Source organism: Amaranthus tricolor, chromosome 3 (assembly GCF_026212465.1).
Source record: "Amaranthus tricolor cultivar Red isolate AtriRed21 chromosome 3, ASM2621246v1, whole genome shotgun sequence".
Classification (NCBI taxonomy): Eukaryota; Viridiplantae; Streptophyta; class Magnoliopsida; order Caryophyllales; family Amaranthaceae; genus Amaranthus; species Amaranthus tricolor.
Window position 1 is genome coordinate 790,523 of NC_080049.1, and position 27,700 is coordinate 818,222.

General features: G+C 33.2%; 3 protein-coding genes across 3 annotated transcripts; 2 read left to right on the plus strand and 1 right to left on the minus strand.

Annotated features, from left to right (window-relative positions):
* Window positions 1–456: 456 nt before the first annotated feature.
* On the minus strand, window positions 457–15,430 carry LOC130808003 (meiotic recombination protein SPO11-1). The gene is made up of 17 exons (XM_057673437.1): window positions 15,128–15,430; window positions 14,950–15,049; window positions 6,987–7,060; window positions 6,773–6,874; window positions 6,444–6,517; window positions 5,956–5,972; window positions 5,505–5,574; window positions 5,399–5,435; window positions 5,168–5,215; window positions 5,030–5,088; window positions 4,937–4,968; window positions 4,698–4,803; window positions 4,380–4,500; window positions 4,201–4,264; window positions 4,005–4,114; window positions 1,499–1,575; window positions 457–1,414 (listed from the first exon to the last, which is right to left on the minus strand). The coding sequence occupies exons 1-16, from the start codon at window positions 15,180–15,182 to the stop codon at window positions 1,541–1,543; spliced, it is 1,104 nt and encodes a 367-aa protein (XP_057529420.1). The 5' UTR covers window positions 15,183–15,430; the 3' UTR covers window positions 457–1,414; window positions 1,499–1,540.
* Window positions 15,431–16,801: 1,371 nt separating this feature from the next.
* Window positions 16,802–20,075, plus strand: LOC130807654 (uncharacterized). Its single transcript, XM_057672948.1, has 3 exons — window positions 16,802–16,936; window positions 17,888–17,984; window positions 19,390–20,075. Exons 1-3 carry the CDS (start codon window positions 16,802–16,804, stop codon window positions 20,073–20,075), a joined length of 918 nt encoding a protein of 305 aa, XP_057528931.1.
* A 1,347-nt stretch (window positions 20,076–21,422) lies between these two features.
* Window positions 21,423–27,082, plus strand: LOC130807655 (two-pore potassium channel 1-like). The gene is made up of 5 exons (XM_057672949.1): window positions 21,423–21,655; window positions 21,816–21,890; window positions 24,115–25,098; window positions 25,896–26,013; window positions 27,056–27,082. The coding sequence occupies exons 1-5, from the start codon at window positions 21,423–21,425 to the stop codon at window positions 27,080–27,082; spliced, it is 1,437 nt and encodes a 478-aa protein (XP_057528932.1).
* Window positions 27,083–27,700: the final 618 nt, after the last annotated feature.

The following is a 27,700-nucleotide window of genomic DNA, read 5'->3' on the forward strand; positions in this document are numbered from 1 at the left end:
AATTCCTCAATCTGCTTTATCTACATTATTGTTATAGTACTTATCTTAGAATATATGTTTATGACTATTGAAATTAATGTTTATATTTGTATAAGTTTATGATTGTTAGTGTTGGAAGAATAATACACATGTAATTCCATAATGAAAAATTAGATAGAAGCTGACTAACACACAAAGTTGTTAAAATTGAAATTCTACTTGGAATCGTCAAGCCTGTAGAATCGAATTATAGAATCGTAAGATTCTACAATAAACATAAATTTACTATCTAGTCATATTTATTCACCTCAAAAGTTTAAGTGATTTAAGTTTCATTCACTTTATTTTTAAGAATGAAATAGAAAAATATTCAATAATTAGTTTAAATCTTAATGAAGAAATTTATTTTTTTAAAATTATGATGATGAATCATTAAATTGTAAGAAAAATTAGTACATAAGCAAAATTAATAAAATGAAAAATAAATGTGTAAAATCGTAAAATCGTGTTATGATTCTACCTCTACAAATTTTATATTAATTAGAATCGTAATATTCTACCAACTTACGATTCTACCTATGATTCGAATCGCTCGCTTATCTTTTGATCGTAAAATCGTAAATCGTAGATCAGAATCGCGATTTTAATAACCATGCTAACACATATGTTTTATGAGCAACTCCTCCCGCTCCCAGTTGGTTTTAGGATGAAACCTCATTGGCATGTGTGCAATCAACTCTCATGACAAATTTATCAGTTAGAGAATGAATGCGCAAAGAGAATATAAGCAATGATATTTGATGTCGATTTTCTTTTTGGTCATGTCTACGACCCTACATTATTAGGATTAAGATTTTAGTATTGTATCAAAACTTAGATATCTCTCTAATCAAGCTCAAAGAGGCCGTATATCTTCTCATATAGTAAAATAAAACCAACCCTATAAAAAAAGGAAAAACTAAACGTCTAGCCCCAGCACTCTAAAACATGCTTTCATATGTAAAGTAATACACTAAAACTACACAAATATGGCAAAAGAACATCCATGCTGTATTGATTCGCAGCATATGTACTCAGACAGCACAACATGGAACATCAGCATTAATGAAGTGAGATGATCAAACATTAACGACTCGACAAGTAGATTTTCCACGGAAGTTAGGATACGGGAGAGGAAAAAACATAATATTCAGCACATGAAACATTAATTGTTAAGAAGATGAAAGAAATATGTATCATATTCGTCTACTTACTTCGTATAGTACAGGTGGCTTAAATATTCATCACATCTTGATACTTGTCCATTCAAATCCTTAATTGCTTTCTTTTTCACCATCTTCTGTAGGTTTACATTATAATCCAAGTTCTTCTATGTCGGGTCCCCATAAGTGGTCTAGTCAATCGAAATTTAAGAGGAATGTCAAATCTTGCATGCCTGAAATTCAACAATGTAGACGGTAATGAGATAACCCTTCAAGTTTAGTGCTTATTTGGAGAAAAATAATATGACCACCTGTACCTGAATGCAACAGGAATTGAGACAAGGAGCAAAAATAGTACATCAGCACTTCATCAAACCAACCGTTTGGGACATATCTGCGAGTGAAGGGAAAAAAGAGAGAACAAAACTCTTACCAATTTATCGTATCATTTAGTACATTATTAGAGAACTAGTAACTAAAAATTCCTTGTACACCATAGTGCAAAAATATCTTTTTGGTCATGATCGCAATAACAGTCGCAAATCAGATTTAACAGTTACTGTGGATGATTTTGCGGTCAATGCGGCATATATTTCGGTCGTGTGAAACTCAATAACCTTTACGATATATGGTCTGATAATGCGGTGATGCAGCCTTATTTTTGCTCTATGTTAGACACCTGATGATTTGACTACCAAGCATCCATAGAATAATTTAGCTAGAAAATAATTCTCCAAGCTCAAAGGAAGGCCTTAAAGCACTATTCATGAAAGCAATATATTAGATGAGAGGAAGTTCTGGGACCTGTGAGGTACAACAGCATAGTAACATAGTTTGTCCCATTCATAATTTGGCAATAGAGTCCATTATTATGTGGGATCCATGAATGAAAAAGTCCTAACCACACGAGTGTCACAGTTCATTCTAAAGAATTGACAATACAGGATAATATTTGTGAACATGAATAACTTATAGTGAATTGAAATCAAATTCTGAAATACTAATCAACATTATTGCTATGCATATTGCATAAGTGACTTATGATATCCACAATTACAAAAGTACGCAAAAATGGTTAAAGTAAACTCATAATTGAAGGTACAATGGTTCTTGGTGAAAGACAAGAAAAAATGGCAAGTGAGAGTATTAGCAGTTGTAGAACAGTGGACGTGGGGATGAAATATTTATAAACAAATGAAACCCCCTTTTGTTGCGACAAATGGCAAGTAGTTTCAGGAGTTTGATGAGGAAAGCAGAAATTTCTCAGAAGAGCATAAGGCCCGCCACCTCCAATCTTGATTTCTTAGCCTATTGGCTCTAAATATAATCAACGCAACGAAACTGAAAAGACTTGGCTAACAGAATCATTACTGCATTGAGTCCATTCACCCAAATCAAAGCCATCCTACCCACAAAAATAAGGCCAAATCTCCAATGAGCACACGCACATTGATCATAATAAAATGTAAGTAATTACTTGATTAATGCATCTCCGTGTCCATAAAGTCCCAATACACAGCAGAGATTTATTATAAACTATCCGACTTATCATTCTAGAATAAAAAGGGCGGCAATAATTATAAGTATTTGGACCTGTGCCCTGTGCATTCTAATTATAAGCAAATAAAAAAAAGTTTAAAAGGTAGTATAACCATAGAAAGCAACATACATTATCAACCCTTAACAAAATAAATCTTTGGGGGCTAGAGCAATAATATATCTCCAAGGTCTTTTTTCATGCAGACAGTAGTTCTTAATTTCATTGAGCAAAAAATTAAAAGGTCATGTAAGAGATAATCATGCCACCAATATAATATAATTTTTCATTCCTAGAGCTTGGGAGACTAAAAAGAGGTCGAGAAATACCGAAGATGATTAGGAATATAGGAGCGGGAAAGGATATGAATAATTTAGACTAGAGGTGTGCAATGGGCCGGGGGCATATCGGGCCTCCGGGCCCGACACTTTATTATACGGGCTTTTAACAGGTCGAGTTTTAACGGCCGAATTTTAAAAGGGTCAATTTTAGCTATATACAAAGCACACTCAAACCGGGTTTTGACGGCCTTCCTATTTTTATTAGTATAATTTAAACAATTAAATACAAATGGGTTGTAGTATGATGAGAATGAGCTAAAATCCTCATTACTATAATCCAATATGTACAATCTGTACAATCCATATTAAATTTCGTTGTCAATAACTTTTAAATTAATTGGTTACAAAAATGCAATAATGATTACGAAAATTAGGGTGCTAGCAACATTAACTATAATTCCAATAACGGCAATAACTTATAAGTTCAATATGTACAAGCTGAAAGCTAGAGTAAACTTGACATTTACTATAATTCTTAATTGATAATTATCAACAAGATTCACAAATAATGATTACAGAAATGCAAGCTTTCCATAGTTACATAGCTTCCAACTTTTCGAACTTAATTGATTATAGTTTTTAAATATGTATCGAAGAAATATGACAAATGGGTTGGGCCTGGTTGGGCTTGATAGACTCCGCCCATTTAAAACCCGATTCCATTTTGTAAGATCCGGCCTGGCCCAAGCCGTTTCTTCTATAATATTGCACAGGCCTAATCTAGACTTACAAATTGAGATGGTAGAAGATTAGAATGAATAGATAAGAAAAATTCATATGGACGACCATAGGAACTGATATATTGGTTCATGTAGCCGACCCCAACCTATTGGGATTAAGGCTTAGCTTTGACATTGTTGTGAATGCAAGATAGATCTTAACCATTTGGAAATGACAACAGACAATGAATAATGCAAGAAAATAATCCCAGACATTTTTCCTTACCATGAATTTTTGAAGGCAAGTACTCTTTTGACAAAAAAGAAAGTGAGTGAACAGACAATGCTTCTATCTCAAACTTAACACCGTTTTCCTTCATCCTCTCTAGCTCCAGCCTTAAAAGAATAAATAAGTAACATTCAGGAAACACTGAGACACTAATGAAAAACCACAACTACTTAAAAAGGGTGACAAAAGAGACCTCCAATCTGGCTCCTCATGCTGCAGGTAACATCTGTTTAACAATGCTTCAATTTTCTTCTTATCTGATGGAATAAAAGTGTAACGGATGATGGATGAGTTATCCCACAGACAATTTAGAAAAGAAACCAAAAATAAAAATCAAATCCTTGATTGAAAATAGAAATTAATTGTATCCACCTCCAGTTGTCAACGGAAGGAAACACTGCGAAGGAAGAGCATACTTCTCAGAGTCAGATGTAAATGCACCCAGCCAACAAATATCTGGTACTCGAAGAAATTCAGCATCATATGCCATTTCCTTAAGAAATCAATTAAATTAAATTACAATTATAGAAATGAATAAACCAACACTAATTGACTGCAAAAGATGCAATTAGAATTCTTAATTAACATCAGAATCTTTCACAAACTCCCGGTTAAATGTGTACATCAATTTGCCTCCATAACAGATAAAATACACAAATGTATCATGCAACATTTACAGAAGTTACTAACCAGAGAGCCAAACCGATAAGTGGCTAAGATGTCAAATCCATATGGATCAGAATCCACCAAGCAATATACAGGAATGTATAACTTCTCTGTGAGGAGGCGCAGGAATCTGAAAGATAAGTAAATTCATACATATAAAATTACTAAGTGACGGAGTTTACTTACTGAGACAGTACATTTTAAAACTCGAATCGAAAGGGGAAAGTTCCCTTACAACCTTGCATACTATCAAAAAGATATACCTTCTAGTAGGAACATCTGGGTATCCACGTCCCTGCAAAGAGTAGAGTTAGCATTATCTTCTAAGTAGAAAAAATACGAGCATGCTTGATTACCGTTATAACAATGCATCTGTTGAAGCTGCAAAATTGGTCATTCGCTAGTCGCTGGAAAACTGCAAAATAATGGAACACGGGTTCACTTTTTGTATAATAAAGAAAAATATTCAAAAACTCATGACAAAAAAGTAATACCTGACTCCTTCTCAACAACTAAGATGTAGTCAGCAAAAGCGAGGATATCTGCTCCAGAAGTCAAGAAAATTCGTATTATTTCAGGCTTCAGCACTTCAGTATACCATGCAAACCAAATTGATAAATAGGCTGTCCATGTAAAGGAATTGCACAAAATGGAAGAGCAAAGGACAAAAATGATAAGCTTGTAAAGGAAGCATGCATGTCATCATGTCTTGTGTTGCTAGATACCTTGAACTTCTTCAACTTGGACAGGAATGGGTTGAGCCTAAAAAAAGAGTAGTAAATAACTCAATCTTTATTCAATTAAATAGAATTGTACACCAAGGGCACTTACAGTGTTAGGATTACTTAGGCAATCAACTTTTTTTCCATCTTCAAAAAATTTTATCCAGCCCATCACCAACCTGAGAATAGGTTTTCAAAACATGTTAAAAGTAAATCACAAGCTAAGACCATATGATTCAAACAGTTGGAAGGATAAAAAACACAAGCCACGTGACTGTAGATGTCAAGATTCAGACTGCTCAAATCATAACTGTGTTATTAATGCATTGTTCTTAATCTGCTTAGTTTTCCCATAAGTTTAGAAAGCGAAACTATATTAGGATTAATCCCACAAGCTAAAGGATATGATAGGAGAGTTCAAACAAAAAAGTGATGCTGTACTTCCATGATCATCATCAAGAAGTTGAATGTAGCTAAAACTTACCCTCCTATGGAAGGCAGGGGCAATGCAGAAGAAGAATGAAAAATGATAAAGAGAAAGATAAGAAGTATAAACATACCCTTTCCCAACTGAAACCTGCAAGATTTAGGGGATGAAGTAAATGACAAAGGGAATTAAATTTGGATATTAAAAAATACAGAGGATGTATTGACAGAGGCAACGGAAAACCAAATCATAGGTGATTCAGAAGATTCAGTATTTACGACATGCTGCTCAATAACAAAGAACATAAACCTAAAAAAATATGTTGTCAGAAATTATACCAAGAGCAAGCATGTATCTTTAGCATTTGTTAAGGCTTTGTGTATGAACTATGAAGCAGGATCATAAAATAAAACCATTGTGAATGAGCTGCATGAACCATGGTTGAAATCTGATACTTTCCAACATAAGGATTACACTTTCAAGGAACATTCGTGTTTTAATTTGTAATAAAATTATATGGCAGTTTCTACTTAGAAACTAAGCTACAACATGCAAGCTTGATAAGCAATAGAAATAAATCTGACAAGGGAGATTAAGAAAGGCAGAGAGTAAAGTACTCACTACATTCAAGTTGTGGCGACTACATTCTAGGATTATGCATACATCATTGATGGCCCGTTCTACAACAGACTGATCTTAACAGAAGATAAAAGAAACGCTTAGCTTCCCAGAAAAATAAAAACACAAACAACTGAAATGGAATGTGACTTCATCATTGCATATCATATTAACTTTAAAATAGAAAAAAATGTGAGAACTCTAAATGCATGTGTGCAGTCTACCAGAGCAGTTAATCATCCAATTAGGAAGCAAAAATAAACTTAGTAAAAATTACAGAAGTCTACAATACAAAATTCCTCTATGAAAAGTGTAAACAAAAAAGATCCTGCCTGAAAATAAGGATGGGTATGTATAGTATATGTCTCGCTTTGATGCATGCTTGTTTTCTTGCAGAAGCTGCTGAACAATTAGCAATACCCTTAGCAGAACATCTGGAGAACAAAGTAAGTTGAAGTGTTGAACTGATATGCATAGCAGTATATGCCAGTATGGTATCTGTAATTGTGACATGATATCAAGTCTATGTTTTGAAGTGGAAGATACCTATCCTATGAGCATGTGGTTGCCTTTGGAGAGTAAGTGCTTCTGTTCCTAAAGCCACGTTTGAACGGCAGAAACTGCAAACAGTAGATATGACAGCATTTACTCTAAATACTCTCGACCAAAAGAAAAAAGTTGGTAAAGTTGATTTCAAGAGCTAACAATTTACAAATGATTTTTGAGGTGCTCTGAGCGAGAAACTATCATTTTATTTCTACTTAAGTGATATTTCTTTGACTCTTAAACATGTCAAACTCTTTTTCTAGCTTCTACTTCAAAAATCATATCCCAATGTCACCAATTAATCAAGTATACATGCATGTACAATCAAACAAGAAAGACAAGAGAAGTATCTCATCGTTGTCTCTCATATGCAGACTGACGCTTGCTTGCTTTTCTTATTCTCTTCATCAAATGCTGAAGTTGCTAATATTCATTCCTTAGATACCGCAAAACACTACAACCCTAGGGGACTCCAAATCATACCAAAAAAGGTCGCTAGACAAATTTGAATCTAACCAATACACACTTATAAAACTTATCTATATCATCTAATTATTCCACATAAACAATATAAAAGTATCACAGAATCACAATCATCAAGTTTTAAAATACCTACCTTTCAAGTGGAAAATTTTCATTGACATAAAGGAATTGATCACCATAATTCCAAAGATTGTCACAAAAATGTAAACTCAAAAGTATTATATGTATATATAATATATGTAGGAGCAGAATCAGATTAAAGAACTAAAATGTTGAAACTGAAAACTAGACTGAGATATACACGTTGTGGCAAAAGCTGTACATGTTGTCTTAAATGGTGTAGTAAAGGAAAAAAATTCGTATTATTTACAGAAATTTCACCCGAATATGTACACATATTAAGCATGTATGTAAACCTTATAGCAAATATCTAATTATTTATATGTACATCTTTTAAGCTTGTATGTACACATGTTTTCAGTTTTCACCACTTTAATTGGTTTTCATATGATCCAAATCCTATATATATACATACACTGGTGGTTGCTTGCCACTTCTCATGACATGTGATGCTCCTACCTTCAACGTACAATAGTGCTAAGCTTCAACACACATCCCTATGAAAAAAAAATGTAGCACCAATCTCCTTAGTCAACACCACGCAACATCTTCACGCAACTACCAAGCCACCATTTCAAAATTCAAGTGACGACTATTAAATCACAATCAAAATGAGACATAATTCTAAATATATACCATGTCCAAGTCCAGCCAAATATCACAATGCAAACATTTCTTTTTCGTAACAAAACTCAAATTCTCTAAAGTGAATGCTTGTGCATTGATTAGGGTGTGAATATCCCCAGACTCAAACCCCAATCTTCAAGCTCTGCCACGTTAGATTTCCACCAACTTATATTCACTTTTTTTAATTGACTCATAAAAGACTCTCCTCATGTTTACACTTTATTCCTAGACATACTTCAAACTCAATTTTATACTTTACTTTATTATTGGACCAAAGAAAAAAAACATCAAACTGTCCCACCTCAAGAGTCTTAAACTGGGTCTTTGTTTTTCAAGACTTATTTACAGACTCAACAAACTTTTACTTCACTATTGCTAATCTAAACTTACTTGCAAGACTAGCTTTATTCTTACCCTAAGTGAAGACTTGGAAAGTTAAAATTGGCCAAAATGAGCCAAACAGAAAATTGGTTGAGTTGACATGTTCAAGGAACATTTAAGCATGTAAGATGGGTTAGATTTGTTGTGCAAAGATACCCAATTGATAGTGTGCATTGCATAGAAGAGATAGATGCAAAGAAGTGGAGGGAAGGTTGCTTAGACGAGTTAATGAGATGCTCAAACGAGTAGCATGTGTTGCACCTCACAGTAATCACCTTTTTTTGTATGAGCAATGGCCATGCTCAAACGAGCAAAGTATGTCAGGCTCAAACGAGTAGCTTGTGTTGCACCTCACAGCAATCACTTTCGAGACCTCAAGGTTTCATAGTTTTGACCCCTTGGCAAAGGATACTCCCAAGGTCAAAGGAAAAGTACAAGAAACCTTTATTTTTGTTGTTGAACCATAGAGAGAGAGTGAGCTTGTATGTGCGGAAGCACTAATGTAAAGTGTGCGCTTAACCTAATTGTTGAATTATTATTAAAAAACAAAGCATTTGATTCGGGGAGGGTACATTAAGGTACCATAAAACACTTATTGTATGTGCTTGTGACCTATGTGTTGGCTTTGTTTCCTCCTCATCCCTATCTTTTTCTCTACTTGGTGACTTTAATTTCGAAATAGTCCTAATGAAAGACATAATCCTCCGGTGCATAGGGTAAGCTTCCAAAACACAATAATTAACATGAGTATAAAAGAACTTGATTAACGACATTTACTTGCGATTCAATATAAATTTGTAATCACATCGAAAATCACATGAGAAGAATTGAAAGTCCTATCATAAACTGCAATATCAATAACAATCTAACATATACTTCTAATTCTAATTTTGGAACCTCAAATCAAAATCATCCAACCAAATTATACTGCAAAATCTCTCAAATGAAAGACAAAAAAAAAAAAATCAAGTTCCCAAACTATGTATTAGAATTAAAATAAGATAAAATATGTAAATATTTAAATCTAGGTTAGGTAAAATCATTTCTTGCTCTTAAAGTCATCTTGTATCTCTAATTTTTTTCCATATGGTGAAATAATAACAAGGCTAATATATTTCATGGTATCAAGAGCCTATATAATTCTTCCTAAAACCCTAGCTCCCTCTCTCTTCCGCTTCTCTCTTTCCAAGACCTCTCACGGCTCTTTACACAATCAATGGCCTAAGTTTTTCATCCTATTACTACTATCTTGTAAAACACTTATTGTATGTGCTTGTGACCTATGTGCTGGCTTTGTTTCCTCCTCATCCCTATCTTTTTCTCTACTTGGTGACTTTAATTTCGAAATAGTCCTAATGAAAGACATAATCCTCCGGTGCATAGGGTAAGCTTCCAAAACACAATAATTAACATGAGTATAAAAGAACTTGATTAACGACATTTACTTGCGATTCAATATAAATTTGTAATCACATCGAAAATCACATGAGAAGAATTGAAAGTCCTATCATAAACTGCAATATCAATAACAATCTAACATATACTTCTAATTCTAATTTTGGAACCTCAAATCAAAATCATCCAACCAAATTATACTGCAAAATCTCTCAAATGAAAGACAAAAAAAAAAAAATCAAGTTCCCAAACTATGTATTAGAATTAAAATAAGATAAAATATGTAAATATTTAAATCTAGGTTAGGTAAAATCATTTCTTGCTCTTAAAGTCATCTTGTATCTCTAATTTTTTTCCATATGGTGAAATAATAACAAGGCTAATATATTTCATGGTATCAAGAGCCTATATAATTCTTCCTAAAACCCTAGCTCCCTCTCTCTTCCGCTTCTCTCTTTCCAAGACCTCTCACGGCTCTTTACACAATCAATGGCCTAAGTTTTTCATCCTATTACTACTATCTTGTAAAACACTTATTGTATGTGCTTGTGACCTATGTGTTGGCTTTGTTTCCTCCTCATCCCTATCTTTTTCTCTACTTGGTGACTTTAATTTCGAAATAGTCCTAATGAAAGACATAATCCTCCGGTGCATAGGGTAAGCTTCCAAAACACAATAATTAACATGAGTATAAAAGAACTTGATTAACGACATTTACTTGCGATTCAATATAAATTTGTAATCACATCGAAAATCACATGAGAAGAATTGAAAGTCCTATCATAAACTGCAATATCAATAACAATCTAACATATACTTCTAATTCTAATTTTGGAACCTCAAATCAAAATCATCCAACCAAATTATACTGCAAAATCTCTCAAATGAAAGACAAAAAAAAAAAATCAAGTTCCCAAACTATGTATTAGAATTAAAATAAGATAAAATATGTAAATATTTAAATCTAGGTTAGGTAAAATCATTTCTTGCTCTTAAAGTCATCTTGTATCTCTAATTTTTTTCCATATGGTGAAATAATAACAAGGCTAATATATTTCATGGTATCAAGAGCCTATATAATTCTTCCTAAAACCCTAGCTCCCTCTCTCTTCCGCTTCTCTCTTTCCAAGACCTCTCACGGCTCTTTACACAATCAATGGCCTAAGTTTTTCATCCTATTACTACTATCTTGTAAAACACTTATTGTATGTGCTTGTGACCTATGTGTTGGCTTTGTTTCCTCCTCATCCCTATCTTTTTCTCTACTTGGTGACTTTAATTTCGAAATAGTCCTAATGAAAGACATAATCCTCCGGTGCATAGGGTAAGCTTCCAAAACACAATAATTAACATGAGTATAAAAGAACTTGATTAACGACATTTACTTGCGATTCAATATAAATTTGTAATCACATCGAAAATCACATGAGAAGAATTGAAAGTCCTATCATAAACTGCAATATCAATAACAATCTAACATATACTTCTAATTCTAATTTTGGAACCTCAAATCAAAATCATCCAACCAAATTATACTGCAAAATCTCTCAAATGAAAGACAAAAAAAAAAATCAAGTTCCCAAACTATGTATTAGAATTAAAATAAGATAAAATATGTAAATATTTAAATCTAGGTTAGGTAAAATCATTTCTTGCTCTTAAAGTCATCTTGTATCTCTAATTTTTTTCCATATGGTGAAATAATAACAAGGCTAATATATTTCATGGTATCAAGAGCCTATATAATTCTTCCTAAAACCCTAGCTCCCTCTCTCTTCCGCTTCTCTCTTTCCAAGACCTCTCACGGCTCATTACACAATCAATGGCCTAAGTTTTTCATCCTATTACTACTATCTTGTAAATAATTTACAAGCATTTGTTAGTCATAATTTTCAACCCACAATAGTGCTTAAAGCCCTCACGACACTATTTGTTTTTTCATTCAACCAATATTTTGGCTTTTCATTTACTTAAAAATGTCCTACATGCCTACAAAATAATTAAAAATCATATTTATGTCCGTAAATTCAAAACCCATAACCATATGTCTATTTCTTTTGTCTCTTTCGGTTTCTCTGTAAAAGATTAAATAAGGGGCAATGTTCTCATGAAATGCAATAGTCAAGGTGACCAATATCCATTATCCAACAATCATTCTACCACAAATTAACTTTCTAACCTTTGCTACTTTATCTTCTCTTCTTTGACATGATCGCTTAAGTCATCCTGTCACCTCTATCCTAGATTCTCTTAGACAAAATAATTTAGTTTCTTGTAATAAAATTAAAGACAAAATGTATTGTTCTTCTTGTGTCGTAGGAAGCATGTCAAGTTACCTTTATGTAGTTCAATAAATTCTACTTTATTTCCTTTTGGTATTATTCATAGTGATATATAGACTTTCTCTTTGCTTAGCACAATGAATCATAACGATTATATCTTATTTTTGGATGACAATTCAAAAATTTTATGGACTTTTCCTATCATAAATTAAAACTTAAATTTCTCCATATAAAAACAGACTATTTCACACCTTATGTCAAAAAATGACATCTCCTACCGCTTCCTACGTTACTTGCACATGCTTCCTTACCACCCTCCTTTCGGCATCATGATTTTCAAATGACCACATATCTCATATATATTCTTCCAAGTAAACTTTTAACTACCAATCTCCACATCAAATTCTCTACAAGCAAATTTCGTCTTACTCCCATTTAAAAGTCTTTGGTTGTCTATGTCATCCTCTCTTTCCCTCCACTCAAATAATAAACTCCATCCTAGATCTAATCCTTTTGTTTTTTTCGTTTATCCTAATCATTATCGAGGTTCTAAATGCTATAATATTTCATCAAGAAAAATCATCATAAGCAGACATGTTCTTTTTAATGAAACTCAATTTCCTTTCTCCAAATTCTTTCTTTATCTACCCCTACATATGATTTTCTAAATCATGGTCTTTCTCGTAATGTGTCTCATTTTATTCAAGCCAATGATATGCAGCAGTCCACTTAACCTCATCCAAACTCTTCTAACAAACCCAACATTACAAAACTCCAACCCTCCACCTAAACTCAGCCCATATACTCTTCTTGATCTCAATCCAGCTACCATCTTTGATCTCCGCCCAGCAAACCCCCCTAACCACAAACCAACTCCCCCATACCCTCTGGACTCGCTTAATGCATAATCAACTCCCTAAAATAATACTTATAGTGCATGCCTTTTAGGGCGGTGTTGGGGAAGCCCTAGGTGGAGCTTACCCATGGGCTCGTGATGATGGTGGAGCATTGTGACTGGTTGTTACTAGATTGCAAGCTGGTAATGAGTTTCTGTTTCAGACTTATTTGGGATGTTTAGTTTATGCATGAGTTGAGTATCGGTAGAGGCTAAAGATTGCAGTTTCAGTATGTTGAATGATGGATTTCTTGTTGAACACGAATTCGGGTTAAGTTGATTTTTGATGTTTGGTGATTTGAATTGAGTCGTATTTAAGTCCGAAACATTCAATGAATGAAGTTAAGTGATTGAGATAATTTTTTGTCAAGTGTATGCTGATTGGGGCGGAGCAAAAATTGAAAATTTCTTTGAAGGCCCTGTTCAATTTAAAAAATTATGATATTTTTCTAACAACTTTGTATCTTTAAACACTTAAAATATACAACATAATGTAATAGTAAGGCCTTCATTTTTTCGGGGCCTATGCGGTCGAACATGTTGAACATGCTTAGAACCTCCCATGCTAAGTCTCGACCAAGACTGCCCTTAATCTCAGTTGAAACTTAATGAGTGGAAGGCAGAAAGTTTTTGGTCTTAGAGTCTCGAGCGAGACTTAGTCTAGGCGAGACTATCTCAATTCGATCGAAACTAATTGTTGGTGTGCTTACTTATTGTTGTTATTTGTTTACTTGGACAAAGACTCACTTGCAAGACTAGCTTTATTCTTGCCCTAAGTGAAAACTTGGAAACGTTGAAATTAGCCAAAATGAGCCAATGTGAAAGTTCGTTGAGTTGACATGTTCAAGGAACATTTAAGCATGCTAGATGGGTTAGATTTTGTTGTGGAAAGAGACCCAAGTGATAGAGTGCATTGCATAGGAGAGATTGATGCAAAGATAAGGGATTTGCTTGGGCGAGCTAACGAGGTGCTCAAACAAGTAGCATGTGTTGAACCTCACAACAATCACTTTTGTTTGTATGAGCAATGGCAATGCTCGAGGCTCAGTTCTTGTGTTTCCATGAGTGAAGATTTTAGGGACCTCAAGATTAATAGTTTTGACTCCTTGGCCAATAAAGAATGCTCCCAAGGTCAGAGGAAAAGTACAAGAGATCTCTATTTTGGTTGTTGAACCATAGAGAGAGTTAACTTGTGAGGAAACTCTATAGTGAATTTTATGTTGTCCAAACACTAGAGTGTGTGCTTAATATAATTCTTGGATTATTATTAAGAAATACAAAGCATTTGATTTAGGGAGGATACCTCAACGTATCATAAAACACTTTTTGTGCTTGTGTGTGGCTTTGTTTCCCACTCTCCATCATTATCTTTTCTCTAATAATTGGTATGTTTGATTTCACAACATTCCTAATGAAAGAAATAATCCTCCACTACATAGAGTAAGCTTCCAATTTCCAAAATAAAACAATTAACACATGTATAAAAGAACTTAATCAACGACATTTACTTACAATTCCACGTAAATTTGTAACCTACATCAAAAATCGCATAAGAAGAATCGGAAGTCGTATCATAAACTCCACTGTCAATAACAATATAACATATGGAGTACTTATTCTAGTTTCGGAACCTCAAATCAAAACTATCCAACCAAATTACACTTTAAAATCTCACAAATGAAAGAAAAAAACATCAAGCTCTCAAATTATGCACTGTTTTCCAAAATGAACAAACAAAGTATAGACTCAAACCTAACGATAATAAAGTCAGAAATCGAACCAGTTTTCAGCGGAATTCGCGCAATATGTTCGGAATTTATTGATGAAAACCACTGGAGATCGGCCATTGCAAAGATCAACGAGAATCGAACGAGTAAAATCTGCAAGAATAATTCGAAACAAAGATGAGAGAGAAAATTTCGCATTGAATTTAAATTATTTGCTGATGAATTTCACACCTCGAATTTTGTGAAGCAAATTGCCAGTTTTGGGAGATGAACGACTTTCCTCCATTTTCGCAGTTCAGTTTCAGTAAAGGAGTATATTTTTCCTGGTTTGGGAGATGAACGAATTTTGTGAAGCAAATTGCCGGTTTTGGGAGATGAACGACTCAGTTGAATGAAATTGTTATTCGTCCATTTATACCTTTTGGGAAATGATGAAGCGACGATACAATTGAAATTGGCGGTGTTAAGTTTTTTGATTTTGGTCGTAATAGAAGTGTTTTGATAAATGAATTTAGAAGGAGTTGAAAAGCTGATTTAAATTAAAATTAAAAAGCTAGTTATAGTAGTGTTTTTTAAAGTATTAATTTTTGATATTTTGATTTATTTTTTCTCTATAAATATCCAACATAATTTTAACAAATATCTCCATAACAGCGTACTTAATTAGTTGGTTATTTTACCAATATTTTCAGTTAGTCAAACCAACCAATATTTTCAACTAGTTGAACCTACTAATAGTTTTAGCTAACAGCTGCAACTAACATTAATTTGCCAAACAGACCCTTTTTCAAGAGTTGTTTGAGGCTTTATGTTCACCTTGCCACCATATAGATTTGATTCTCAATACTCACTACGTATGTCAATATAAGAAATTTGTCTTATTTTGCTGGTGATTTGGAAGTTTATCTTTGCTATCTTGCCAAGCTATGCAATAAGGAGTTAGCAGGGCTCGGAATGTTTTTCCGGAAACCCACTCCGACGCCAAAGTCAGTATCTATCTAATACAATTTTCCTAATAGATCCTTCCAAGAACACATAGACTACAAGGTGGATTACTACTTATGACTTATTTTGACGTGAGGTCTTTATGAAGAAGATGATTATTAGAAAATATTCCTAGTATCTGACAAATATTCCTAGTATTTGACAAATAAGCTATATGAGACCGAATGTTGGCATGTAAAGAAGATTTTTTAACATAAGATGGAAGTTACAGAAACGCGCATGTTGAGGTGGATGTGTGGGCACATATTGATGGATCGAATTAGGAACCAAGAGTTTAGGGACAAACTAGGGGTAGCCCCTATTTCTAAAAAAACGCGCGAAAATACATTGAGGTGGTTTGGACATGTGCAGAGAGAAAGACTTTCGACGCCCCTGTAAGGAGGGTAGAAAGCATTATAGTAAAGGGTAAGAGAAGTCGAGGAAGACCTAGGAGAACATGGGATGAGCAAATAAGAGTTGACTTGCAAGAGTTAAACCTCTCTGAGGGTCTGACTAGGGATAGAGGTAGTTGGAGGCGTCATATTCATGCTTTAGACTACTGATCTCCTCTTAGGTTACCTTTTGGTGTTCTTGACCTCCTGCTTCTCTCGTTTCTCTATTATTAGTTTTTTTGTTTTCTTTATTTTGTAGTTGGTTGTACTAATTTATTTTATTTATAGGCTTTTAAATTTATCTTTCCTGTCTAGTATGTCTCTTTATCTTTCTCGAGTCGGTGGACTCCTTTGAACGTACTTTCCTTTATGGGTATGAGTTGCCGCAGTCCTTCACTCCCCAGACTCTGTTCATAGTTTTTTCATGAGCAGGATACACTGGGTAGGATGATAATAATGATGATGTAATTTAGGCGTAGAGAATAGTGATTGGATGTGCATTTAAAGATAATACAATCAAATAGAGATAATGATGAAAGTGTACTGGAGCAATTGTGGCGTGTTCAACAATTTTCAGAAAATTACACGAAATGAAAAGTATTCAGAAAAATTGATAAAAAAATTTCCAGAAAGACAAGAGTTCCCAGAAGATAATGACTCCAAAGTATCCAAATTCTTCATGTTGCCAGAAATTTGAGAAATAAAGATTTATTTCAGAAATCCCAGAAAATTAAGCTCAACAAGAAAAATTGAGATGATTGACAACCTATTCAAACCCATATCTGGGAAATTCAAGAGTTGAGATGACTAATAATTTGTTTAAACCTGTATCTGATACTGAAGATAGACCCATGAATTCTTAAACCAGAATTCATAGGTCTGGGGGAAAATTATATATGTAAAATATTAGTCATAAGTAATCCTGGCAGAAAATTGTCTGAAAAGATTAAATTAAGGTTAATTTGGGAGAAAATAATAAGATTAGGAGAAGATTTAGGAACAATTATCTGGGAAGGTTGAAGAAGGCATCAATGTGCATTAAGTATTTTAGTGCATGAGAAGATTACGTACGATTATGAGGACAGTTGTCCACTGTTAGAGATTATTACAAGATGATAGGACACGTGTTAATAGAAAAGGCAAAAGGCGTCGTTTAAACTAGAGGAAAAGCAACCGAAATGAAGTAGAGATCAACACGTCAAAGACAACTACAGGGGCATACAAGGAAATTTTGGGGATTGATGAAATATCAGAAGGAACATTATACATGCATAATGATGGACTATAAATACACTTCATGGGACACATAAATGATAAATTCTACTATTAAGAGAGATACAAAGAACTATTAGTAATTTATTGTCAATGAGTTATTACAACTAAATTTCAAGGATCCACATTGATTTTCAGAAGAACATTAAAAACATAACCATAAATACAGGAGTGTAATTACAACTGTTCTAATTAATCTTCAATAGAACATTTGTCAGATACTAGGAATATTTTCTAATAATCATCTTCTTCATAAGTACCTCACGTCAAAATAAGTCCTAAGTAGTAATCCACCTTATAGCCACTGTGCTCCTAGAAGGACCTATTAGGCAAATTGTATTAGATAGGTACTGATTTGGGCGTTGGAGTGAGTTCTCGGAAAAACATTTCAGGCCCTGCTAACCCCTTGTTGCATTTTACAAGAACAAGTATCTTCTCAGGTGATCTTATTGTATAGCTTGGCAGGATAGCAAAGATAGACTTCCACATCACCAGCATTAACTTCCGATTAATTCTAAATCAGAGGATTAAGTTCGTAATTAATTGTTCCACAAAAGCAAACAGGAACACCATCCAACAACTATAATAAACTCAAAATCAAAAAGCTACTTTGAGACTTGGGTAATTTTTTCATTAACTATTGATTTTTAACCATAATAAATACAAAAAATATCCAATACTTAAGAACTTAATTTTACTAAATATCCTAATAGTTGGCTAGCTCGTGCAGTTTGCTTAATAGTTGATTGTTTGAGCAAAGGGGCTCTATTGTAAATTGTAATTGAATCAACAATGATTGAAAGAAAACAAATGAGAAAACTCAAATTTAGGAGGTGAGAAAATGTCCAAGAACAACTTGTTCTTATACTATAAAGTCCACCTTTAACAATTGAAAGACAAATTATTAATGATGAATGTTCTTCATTAGAAAGTGTACTCACTTAATTGGATTTCAGAAAGCAATTAAATATCGCTAAATTCTCTATCAAATTCTAAATTTTGTGATTATGTAAAAGACTTGGATATATTAAATAAAGATAAACCCTAGTTTTAAATTGTATTAAGCACCGTATAAGATGAAAATTTTGAGAAACCAGCCAAATAAGTACTCGATACTTTTATTTTTAGACAAATATTTTTTTTAGTGATTTTTAACATAATTACTTTGAATTTTGAAGATGTCATTTTTTTAGAAAAATGAACCCTAATAAATGCTCTGGAAAGCCAATTTTTTGTTGAACAAATATAAATAATGGATTTATGGATTGCTAACATCAGGAAAAGAGTTCTCTACCTTTAAGAAAAGATGAATTTGACTATTTGAGAGATAAAGTTTAAACTAAAAACGAAACTTGCGGAGCATTAGGCATAAAAAGTGGATGAAATTTAGTAAAAATCACTGTATAAGTATGAGAATACTTTCATTTATAATTTATAATATAACTAGATAGATTCCAGTATAAGACACGGATACTATAAATATTTACTAGATATGAATAATGATATTATTTTATAAAATTAATTCATTTATAGTATAAACTTAATTATTAAATCTTTATATTTGTTATTATATTATCATTATCGAATTGAATAAATAATTTATCATACAACAATATTAAAACATATACTCATAAAAATTATTGATAATTGAAACATATAAAATTTAAAAGTCTTCAACTACGATAGATGTAAGGGAAGATTTAGTTGAAAAATTAGTCAAATTAGTTTGCTTATTCATTATGTGATGATGATTTATCTAAGTTCCAATAAAGATTTACATGTATATTTTTTGGGGTTTATATAAGAAAATATAATATTTCAATGGATCATCACATATACTTATAGTCAATCGACTAAGAGTGGAGACTTGGAACATAAACACACTACAAGCCAAGTCGTTAGAGTTGTCAACTGAACTTTCTAAATACAAGATTCAAGTGGCTTGCATTCAGGAAACTAGGTGGAAGAGGCAAAAAGCAAGCGTTTTAAAGGGTTATAAGCTATGGTATGCAGGTTTGGATGGGAAGCGAAGTGGAGTCAGTATTCTTGTAGCTAATGATATCCTAAAACAAGTGGTAGAAGTTAGGAGGTGCAATGATAGGATTATGCTAGTTAGAATGGTAGTGGGAGAAGAAGTCATATCGATCATCAGTGCGTATGTAACGCAAGTTGGGCTAGATGAGGAAGTTAAACGTGAGTTTTGGGAGAACCTGGGTAACGTTATAGATACCATCCCTGCCGATGAAAAAGTTTTTATAGGTAGAGATTTCAATGGACACATAGGTAAGGAGGTTGTTAACTATAAATCAGTTCATGGCAGTTTTGGCTATGGTGTAGGGAATGAGAGTGGAGAGATCTTGCTTGAGTTTACGTTAGCAAATGATTTGATTATAGAAAACTCGATTTTTAGAAAGAAGGATGAGCACTTGATTACATACAAGAGTGGTGAGCATGCAATTCAAATTGACTACTGTTTAGTACGGAAGGATGATCGAAGTCGTGCTGGGTACAGAGATGCCCACCCAACATAAGTTATTAGTACTAGTGTTTCGTATGAGGAGAAAGATTACCGCAAAGAAAATAAAGGTCAGGAAAACGATCATGTGGGGTAGACTTAAAGGGGATATGGTTGCAACCTTGTCAAGCAAGATCAAGACGTCGGGCTACCCAATTATATCAGACGATGCAAATCAAATGTGGGCGACCATAGCGGAAACCATTCGAAAGGTGGCAAAGGAGACATTAGGAGTGTCGACGGGGAAAACAAAGGTGTACAAAGAGTCGTGGTGATGGAACGAAGAAGTGCAAAAGAAGATAAAGAACAAAAACAGGAGATTCAAGGAGCTTATGGCTTGCACGGAAGGGGAGGATAGGATACATAAGAAGGAGAGGTATAAAGAAGCAAAACAGGCGGCAAAGAGAGCAGTAGCGGAGGCAAAAGATCGTGCTTTTGAAGCCTTTTATCAAAAGCATGATACCAAAGAGGAGTAGAAGTATATTTTTAAGTTGACAAAAGCAAGATCTAAGTAGAAGAAGGACTTAGGGACAGTGAAGTTCATTAAGGATAAAGGTGGACAAGTACTTCTTAGACAGGAGGACATCAAAATGAGATGGCATCAATATTTTTCTCAATTGCTCAATGAGACTAGGGGTCTAAAGGAAGAAATTCGACAAACTTTGAACATCTAAAGAACACGGGATCATGAGTCGATTATTGATATTACCACGGCGGAAGTAGGAGAAGCTCTCAGAAAAATGAAAGGATCAAAGGCAATTGGACCTGATGACATTCCGATTGAGGTGTAGAGGGGTTTAAGAGAGGAGGGAATTCATTAGCTTACTAACCTCTTTAATGTCATCTTGAGGTCTAGTAAGATACTAGAAGAATGGAGGGTTAGCACACTTATCCCACTGTTTAAAAACAAGGGTGATGCATAAGTATGTGGGAACTATAGAGGGATCAAACTTCGAAGCCACACTATGAAACTCTACTCTGGGAAAGAGTGATTGAGAAAAGAATTAGACAAGAGACGGTAATTAGAGAGAACCAATTCGGATTCATGCCATGAAGATCAAACATCGAGGCAATTCATCTTTTGAAGAGATTGATGGAAAAGTATAGGGAGCGAAAGAAGGATTTGCATCTGGTGTTCATTGACTTGTAGAAAGCGTACGATACCATACCACAAAGCATTGAGGTAATACAATACATGTATGACAGAGTGTCGACTAACATACATACACCGGTGGGTATGACAGAGTCTTTCCCAATTAAAGTGGGACTACATCAAGGATCAGCACTAAGTCCTTTCATTTTCACGGTCATTATGGAGGAAATCTCTAAATCCATCTAGGAGCTCGAGACCGTACCATAGTGCATGCTTTTCGCTAATGATATAGTTTTGGTCGCAGAAACCAAGGAGGAGGCTAATAGTAAATTGGAAGAGTGTAGGGAAGCCTTGGAGGGTAAGGGGTTGCGCATAAGTCGTACGAAGACAGAATACTTGCAATGCAATTTCAATGGGACAGAATTGAGAGCCAGAGGTGACCATAGGGGGAGAAGTTATTGCATGTACGTCCAAGTTCAAATATTTGGGATCGGTGATTCAGAGTAATGGAGAGATTGATGGAGACGTTACTTATCGGATACAAGCGTGTTGGCTTAAGTGGCGAGTAGCAACCGGGGGTGCTTTGTGATAAAAAGTTTCCGAGGAGATTAAAAGGTAAATTTTACCACGTTGCAATTAGATTGGCGTTGTTGTATGGGATAGAATATTGGCCCGTAAAGAAGGTTTTGGGACAGAGGATAGAAGTAACAGAAATGCGTATGCTGAGGTGGATGTGTGGTAATACTATGATGGGTAGGATAAGAAATTAGGAATTCAGAGAGAAGTTAGGGGTTGCACCTCTCTCTGCAAAGATGCGGGAGAACAGGTTGAGATGGTTTGGGCATGTGCAGAGAAAGACCCATGACACCCCAGTAAGAAGGATCGAATGCATCATATGGAGGGCAAGAGAAGTCGATGAAGACCTAGGAGAACGTGGGAGGAACAGATTAGAAGTGACCTGCATGAACTTCACCTCTCCAAGGACCTGATCGGGGATAGGGGCAGTTGGCGGCGCCTTATCCACGTCTTAAATTACTAAACCGGTCCCTTTGACCCATCGTTTGTTATTGTTTGTTGCCTTTGATTATTGCTCTTTACCTTCTTCTTTACTTTTATCTTTATTTTTAGTTATTTGTACGTATTCTATTTATTCTATTTGTATGTTGCAGGTTTCTCTATTTTTGAAGACCTTTCTCGGGCCGAGGGACTCTTTGACCGCACTCTCTTCTATGGGTATGAGCCGTCGTCTTTCTTCCCTCCCCAGACCCTGACCATAGTTTTCTATGAGCGGGATACACTGGGTATGATGATAATGATGATGATGAATGAGTTAGTTTTTTCCTTAAATATCACATCAAATATCAAAAGTTTCTCTATCAATGATAAAAAAAAAGGCAAAAATTTTTTTAATAACAATGTGACACGTATTTCAAATAGCTTTTTCATTGGTATATTTTATTAATGAGCATATAAATAAAAAAAATAATAATAGTTTTATTTAAGATATATATAATGAGGATTTGAGAATCATGCATATATTTAATAACTTTTCGAATTCTCGCCCTGCTCTAATATTTAAAAATATGATGAGATACTCATAAAATAGGCTATTTACAACACAACTTGGCTAGACCTCTTAGCTAGACATCTGAAACCATGCACTTTTTTGTTTTACTTATTTTGTATCATTTACTTAAAAAACTCTCAGTATCATAATTCATTGTTGATGCAAAGTGAAGGAAAAGAAGTGTATTTTGATTTTTTAAGGTTCTATTTATTATAAATTTATACTTTTGATGAGATTTAATTCTCTACTTTTGGTTATATCGAAGTATATCAAAATGGAAAAAAAAAATATTTATTATTCTTCATTTGAAAAGTATATATATAGAAGTGTTATACTAGTATTTGTGATTTAATAGCTGAGCTGGTACATTGCTGGCCAAGGGAAACTGTGAATGTATGACAGTAGGCCTGAATCAGTCTGCTTAAAGAGAATAAGAATTAATGTTAATATCACCATATTTTCTTACTCCATAATATTCTGGAGAATAATCTGCTCTTCTTGCTGGGCATTTAGCTTATTTTACTTCTCCCAGGTAATCATTTAGTCAATTTTATTAGTTATTACATTTTTCGTTTTTTAGATTTTGCCTCATTTAATAAAAAGTTTTAAAAAATGTTAAAAGAGGCAAATTAAAAGAGTGGGAATATTATAGTTTGTCTAATATAATTCAAATACTTTTCATAATGTTAGTTTGATTATTGAAGATAGTTTAGATCATCTATGTGGACCAATCGCTCTATTTTCAAATTTTTTTTCCATTTATTTTTTTCATAGATCCCAACGCAAATTTTAAAATCAAATAATTTTAATTGTGAGTTTTTGAAAATTCTAAAATATTGATATTTAAAAAGTATATATTGAGACGAATCTAACAAGATCCCACATAAATATGTTTTTCTTATAGATCGATGAGAAATCATAATCAAAATTTAATACTAAAATTTGTAAATTTTATTTGAGAAGAATATATGAAAACGAAGGGAGTATTTGATTGTGAATCCTTTTGCTAAAATCAATTTGAATTGCAATGGAATTTTCAAGAAAGAATAAATATGAAAAAATGATTTCAAAAATTAATACATGACTTGACCTTATTTACTAGAGTAGAATTTGTTACATTTTCATGTTTTATCCTTTTTGTTCGCTAAAATAGCTAGCATCTATTTGATGTTACAATTTTTCTTAACGACCAGTAAAATAATGAAGGTGAAAAAATCATAGGTAGTTCGTTAGTAAAGCGATATAGTAGCCAAAAGGTGTTATAAAATTTATAAATTTTTTATAAATTATTTTATTTTATTAATTTTATGATGGTAATTGGCTTTGATTGATACTCATTTGAAATGGAAAATTAATTAAAAATATAAAACTAAACTTAAACTTACACTTTTGTAGGTCATTGAAGGCTTCAACTAACAAAATTAAATCTTGGATAATTGCAGAAATGGAGAACCAAAACAACTTAAAGAAACCCCTACTAAGTACATCATCATCATCATCAACATCTAGCCATCAAAACAACTTATCCAAGAGTCGAAAACAACTTCTCCGACGTTCAAAAAGTGCTCCTCTCATAGTATCCCTCCCTAAAGATCACTATCTAAGCAATAATCAAGATCCAAACCCGAACCCAATACCCGAATCCATCTTCAAAAAACTCCATCCAAGTTGTAGAAAAATAACTACATTTTTATCACTTTATCTTCTTATTGGTGCAATCACTTTTTACCTAATAAAAGATCAAATAAAAGGCAAAAAAACCACAAATACCATAATTGATGCTCTTTACTTTTGCATGGTAACCATGACTACCGTTGGATATGGTGATTTAGTCCCTCAAACTTCCCTAGCAAAATTCCTTGCATGCACCTTTGTTTTCTCAGGAATGGCCCTAGTCGGGCTAGTCCTAAGTCAAGGTGCAGATTATCTTGTCGAAAAGCAAGAAAAATTAATAGTCAAAGCTTTAAAAAAGCGAAAAAAACTTTACACTAATAATATAATAATGAAACAGATTGAAATAACAAGTAATGTTCGACACAAATGTATTGTGATTGGTTTGCTACTTATTGTTCTTATAATTTGTGGCACTATAATTTTGATAAAGGTTGAGGAATTAGACGTTATGGATGCTATTTATTGTGTTTGTGTCACAATGACTTCTTTGGGTTATGGAGATTATGGATTTTCGACGCAAAAAGGACGTGCTTTTGCAGTGTTATGGATTTTGCTTAGTACTATTTGTATGGCGCAATTGTTTTTGTACCTTGCTGAGCTTAGTTCTGAAAGGAAGCAAAATGCGATTGTTAAGAAGGTTCTTAAACGACAAGTGAGTGTTCATGATCTTGAGGCTGCTGATTTAGACGACGATGGAGTCGTTGAGTAAGTACTTAATTTGATTTGATTTGTTTCTTTTCAATGTTATAGTCTTATAGATAGTTGCATGCTTTGTTTGTCAAACTTTTCATTTACTTTAAGAATTTGTGTCGGATTTTTGACGCTCAAATTAATATGGGTGGAACAATGTTTGGACGCTTTATTGTGAACCAAAAATTTGTATTTTTCAACCTGAATTTGAGGACGTATTTGTATTGGATATGAATTTTTGAGTCCAAGTAAAAACTTGCAAGAATAAATTTTGTTTTTCAATATTTTCAAAAAAAAAAAATTATTCTTTTGAAGATTTTTCACCATGACTCGTGTGTTGCTTATTGAATCATAGTCTAGCATTGGGCTTATATGTAAATATACATATATCATTATATTTTATTAAAGTTGTCTTTATGCCTAATATACATTCAATACACACTTCTATGTCTTGTGAAAATTAAAGGTTCTAAAATATCATCAAACACAAGTATTTTCATTTTCATTTTCCTTTTGGAGATACGGCCTAATCTCTTATGCCATAATGTTACTGAATTTTCTTTAATTTTCAGTCTATTTATTCCTCGTAAAATAGATGATTGCAATTATTCATTATATGAAGCAATAGAATCAGTTGTATACAGATTATCAATTAAAAAAAAAAAAAAAAAAAAAACTAGAACCAACCAACTTTAAATCAAACCAACATTGTCCAAATTAAGTAGATTATTGAATTAAATTCCATGGAATGATTGATAAATAGAATGCATATGGTTGTAGCATAATATTAATTAAGTTTGTTTCACGTGTAGTGCTGCTGAATATGCATTATACAAGTTGAAGGAGATGAGGAAGATTACTCAAAAAGATATATATCTTGTCATGAAAGAATTTGAACAACTTGATGTTCATCAGTCTGGAACTTTATCTGTATATGATTTTGAAAATTAGTTTTTTAATTCAAAAGAAAGTGTTTTGAATTGAAAGAAGATAAATTTTTATAATAACTTCCCCAATAAATTGATGATTATTGGAGTTTGATGATATTAAATATAGTTTTTTTATCTTGCTTATAAAATTTAATTTTTTTTATCTTATTTATTTTGTTACAATCTCGTTCATAGGCTCTCAAATTGAAAATAAAAGAGACAAACTAATATATAAATGAGTAAGATTGATTTTTAAATTCAGTCATAAATTGGTTAATGTGTACATAAGCCAAATGTTTTTTTTTTTTTTTTTAAGATAAAGCCAAATGTTTATATAAAGGCCAAATTTACCCCTTCATCCCAAATAGAAATTAGGGGTGTTTGGCAATTTGTTGTTGGCTGTTGACCGTTGGTTTTTTTTGTTTACTTGTTTGACTAGCTGAAAATGTTGGTTGTTTTGTTCGGTTTTAAAGCTTGAAAAGCTAGGTGTTTATGGAGATGTTTGATACATTTAGGTATTATTTATTGATTGTTTATTAAAGAAAAAGTAGATCAGCAACAAGTCAAAAGCTAATAAAAAATTCTAACTGGAGTAGCTTTTGTACTTTGCTTAAGCAACTTTTCAACTAGCTTAAAAGCCATTTACCATACACTTTTTTGGTTGTTTGACCAACCAACAAGCTTAAAGCCAAAGCCAAAAGTGAAAAACCAACGTAAAAGCTAACATCCAAACACCTATTGTTTTTAAAAAGATTTTAATTTGAATGTTTTTTTGTTTTTTAAGTTGCACCACATTATAGTAACACAAATATTAAGAAAATGATAATATTGGTAAATATTCTCATTTCACCCGAAATTATGAACAATAAAATCATACTACATTTCAATGTGGTCCCGTGAGAGAAAACTGCATTAATTAAAGAGTTTCATATAAACTACAACTTTAGGTTTAGGCTTTTTACAAACAACAATCTCAAACTTTTTTTTTGCGAACAATAGCCTTTATATTTATGAACACAACAACGATATAACTACTTTGTCAGGTTCAAGTTAGATATCCTGTTAAATGACCTTTGACTTTAAATAAAATTCATTAATTTAACTTAATTTACCTAATTACCTCAATTAAACCCCTCTTTTCCAACTTCTCTCTCTACTCCTTCCACTTCACCACCATTCCCCCACCCCCAACACCACCACCAACAACTACCCTACTAAACTCATAAGTTAAAATCTATGAAGTACATTTATATATTATCTTTTAATATATGTTTGTATATAAATGTGAAAAACTTGAATAAATTAGGTTATTTTTATTCTATTTGAGGGTGTTAATAAGTCATGGTTAGGCCTGTGCAACGGGCCGGCTACAGGTTGGGTTGGGCTTTAGTAAAACGGATCGGGTCGGATCAGGCCTTACAAAATAGAAGATTGGCTTTAAATGGGCCGGGTTCGTAAGGCCCGACCTGACCCAATTCGGCCCATTTATTTTATTAAACATACAAATACATGCCAGAATTTGAAAATAATAATAATAATAAATATTTTGGCCAATATAGAGATTCAATAAGTTTGAAACAGTAATGTTTGGAGCCAGATAGCAACTTGCAGCGATCTCACAAAAGAAAATACTATTGGTAAGAATGAGGCCAACAAAACCCTGCCTAAAGTTTCTGTTAGATCTCAAA

Coding starts and splice junctions, on each gene's coding strand:
- LOC130808003 (XM_057673437.1), bottom strand. CDS start 15,182: ATGGAGGAAAGTCGTTCATCTCCCAAAACTGGCAATTTGCTTCACAAA. Junction 15,050..15,127: donor TTTGCTTCACAAAATTCGAG/GTGTGAAATTCA, acceptor TTATTCTTGCAG/ATTTTACTCGTTCGATTCTC. Junction 5,436..5,504: donor GCCTAAGTAATCCTAACACT/GTAAGTGCCCTT, acceptor CTCTTTTTTTAG/GCTCAACCCATTCCTGTCCA.
- LOC130807654 (XM_057672948.1), top strand. CDS start 16,802: ATGATGAAAGTGTACTGGAGCAATTGTGGCGTGTTCAACAATTTTCAG. Junction 16,937..17,887: donor CAGAAGATAATGACTCCAAA/GTATCCAAATTC, acceptor AAATTGTATTAG/ATAGGTACTGATTTGGGCGT. Junction 17,985..19,389: donor AAGAACAAGTATCTTCTCAG/GTGATCTTATTG, acceptor ATATACTTATAG/TCAATCGACTAAGAGTGGAG.
- LOC130807655 (XM_057672949.1), top strand. CDS start 21,423: ATGCTTTTCGCTAATGATATAGTTTTGGTCGCAGAAACCAAGGAGGAG. Junction 21,656..21,815: donor TTTGGGATCGGTGATTCAGA/GTAATGGAGAGA, acceptor TGTATGGGATAG/AATATTGGCCCGTAAAGAAG. Junction 25,099..25,895: donor GACGACGATGGAGTCGTTGA/GTAAGTACTTAA, acceptor TTTCACGTGTAG/TGCTGCTGAATATGCATTAT.